At 43.4% G+C, this 2,491-nt stretch overlaps 1 gene segment (V, D, J or C); it reads right to left on the bottom strand.

Moving 5' to 3' along the window:
* Positions 1–1,882: 1,882 nt before the first annotated feature.
* Positions 1,883–2,491, bottom strand: LOC104860358. The segment is given in 2 exon segments: positions 1,883–2,205; positions 2,317–2,491. Coding segments are annotated over 2 exon segments (378 nt in total).

Below are 2,491 nucleotides of genomic sequence, written 5' to 3'. Positions count from 1 at the left end.
ATCACAGCCTGAATTCTTGCTAATTAACCTGCAGTATAAATGACACTGTTGGATCCTGGAAAGATTTGGAAAAAACAGGCATTTGACTTAAGAAAAGGGAAGATGTCATCTGTACTTAGGAATCTTGAGTAAGTGTATCAATTGGTTTGTTAAAAAGTAGTGTTAAATAATTTCGGTAACTTCTCATTTTATGTTTATAACATGTTTTCTTGAAGTCTTTAGCTGTAACACCAGACTTGCTAATAATACTTGAAAGCCCATGCCCTATATTGGACTCCATCCTATATCTGGGAAAAATCTGAGAATTTAAGTATAGTGACCATACTGGGTCACTGTTTCATTGTTATGGAAGGAAGTGGCAAGTGACACACAGAGGTAGCAAAATGGAAGCAAAATAACAAAAGCCTACTCCATTGAAATAGGGTCGACTGCACATAAGCAGTGCCTGGCTAGAAGACACACTGGGTTACAACTCCTCCTTTTATAACAAAAGCCTACCATTGAAATAGGGTCGACTGCACATAAGCAGTGCCTGGCTAGAAGACACACTGGGTTACAACTCCTCCTTTTATAGGATTTTACAGCCATGACTTCATTTGGGTGGTTACATTTCATTCTCACAGTTCAAATCATGGTCATAGGATAGTTACCTTTAAACACAGATGTAACAGTTCTTTGCAATTGGGGAGTTTACCTTTAGGAATTGCCCAGTTATCTATCTTAGTCCATAGGAACGGGGGTGTTCAGAATCAGGGGAGCAAATGTTAGTAATGGTCCTTTCTATCTTCACACTTTTACAATTATGTGGCTCCAGTCTATTCGGGGCTCAAGGTCTTGATGTGCCCTGTTATCTCAGGGCAAGACCAAATACTTCATTCAACAATTAGCACCTTCAGTGCCTGTTACTTCTAAGCTAAACAAAATAAACTGCTGTTAGAGACACCAGAAGCCACTTTACATTGTAACATTTTATAAGTGTTTTTCTATTCATAGAAGTTTTCCCTATCATAATTACAACCTCACTTTTAGGTGTGAGGCTTCTCTGGATCCCTTCTCCTTAGATGGTTTCCTGTAAACAATGACGCTTCAGGTTATGAACTTAGTTTCTTTTAATGTTTGGAAAAAAATGTCTGCTTTTGTGTTTGTTTGGGGGAATTGGCCATGGACATGTCTGTCAACTGACGGGGAAGTTGCAAAAGAAGCAAAACTTTGCCAAGCACTTTTGTTTGCAGACAGAAGCACCCTTGCATGAAGGTAACACTGTAATTCCTAATAGAACTCTAATGATCCAGTGCTGCTGAGTGAGGTGTCCTCCCCTGATTGCAGAAATCAGGAAAGGAAGATTCAGTAGTCAGCACCATACTAGATCCATGAAGAGAGGAGGTGACAAGAGAATCATCTCATTAAGTGTTCCCAGCAGCTGTGGGCAGTAGAGCCCAAAACTAGGATTTGAAGTCATGTCTAAGGATGACAGCGATATGGGGGCAGTTCTCTCAGTAACAGCTGCACTCAATCTCCTGGGGGAAAGACCACAGTGCTTCCTGTTTGCGAAATAAAATTTTATGACTGCCACAGCCTTAATGATACCAGTTCAATCTATGGAAACCAAACTACACGTGGAAATTCCCCAGTAACTTGTCTTTTGATGGAAGAAGCCCAACATTGCGGAAACCCAAGTGATTTAGTTTTATTCATTTAAGCCATTTAATCAGTCAGGAGGATAATATCACATCTGTGGAATTGGGCCAGACCATGAAGAAAATGTTACGGTACTCAGTGTCCTTCAAAGAATGGCCGCATCTCAGAAACACACTCAGCAGCTGAAGGCATCAGAAGGAGCAGCTGGGGCACCAAGGCTCACACTTCTGCTTCCCTGGGTGGTTTATGTCATGGTTTGTATCACTGTGGGAGGGTAACTATTATACTGCTGACAGTAATAAGTTCCAACATCTTCAGGTTCCACACTGCTGATGGTGAGAGTGAAATCTGTCCCAGATCCACTGCCACTGAACCTCGGTGGGACCTCAGATCCTAAATTTCTTGCACCATAGATCAGTTGTTTAGGAGCTTTCCCTGGTTTCTGCTGATACCAGGCTAAAGCACTACCTACGCTCTGACTGGCCTTGCACCTGATGCTGACTGTGTCTCCTATGGATGCAGAATGCGAGGATGGAGACTGGGTCATCTGGATGTCACATCGGGAACCTGACATGGGAAACATAAAAACAGAAATCTGTTAGATTAGTCAGGTCACAAGGTTTCCCTGAAGAGTCAGCATAGACTACCAATGTGCAACACAGCGCTGTCCTACTTTACCTGGGAGCCAGAGCAGCAGGAGCCCCAGGAGCTGAGCGGGGACCCTCATGTCCATGCTGTGTCCTGACTGGGACCGACTCCTGCACAGCCTGTGAGCAGCCTATTAAAGTCTGTGCTCTGGGGACATGCAAATCAGCAGGAGCTGGGCAGGGTGAGGCCCATCTGCAGAGCTGTC

This window comes from Fukomys damarensis, unplaced genomic scaffold, assembly GCF_012274545.1.
Source record: "Fukomys damarensis isolate Sample0158 unplaced genomic scaffold, DMR_v1.0_HiC HiC_scaffold_2, whole genome shotgun sequence".
Lineage (NCBI taxonomy): Eukaryota > Metazoa > Chordata > Mammalia > Rodentia > Bathyergidae > Fukomys > Fukomys damarensis.
The sequence above is the reverse complement of the archived record's forward strand: the minus strand, read 5'-3'. Positions and strand labels throughout refer to the sequence as shown.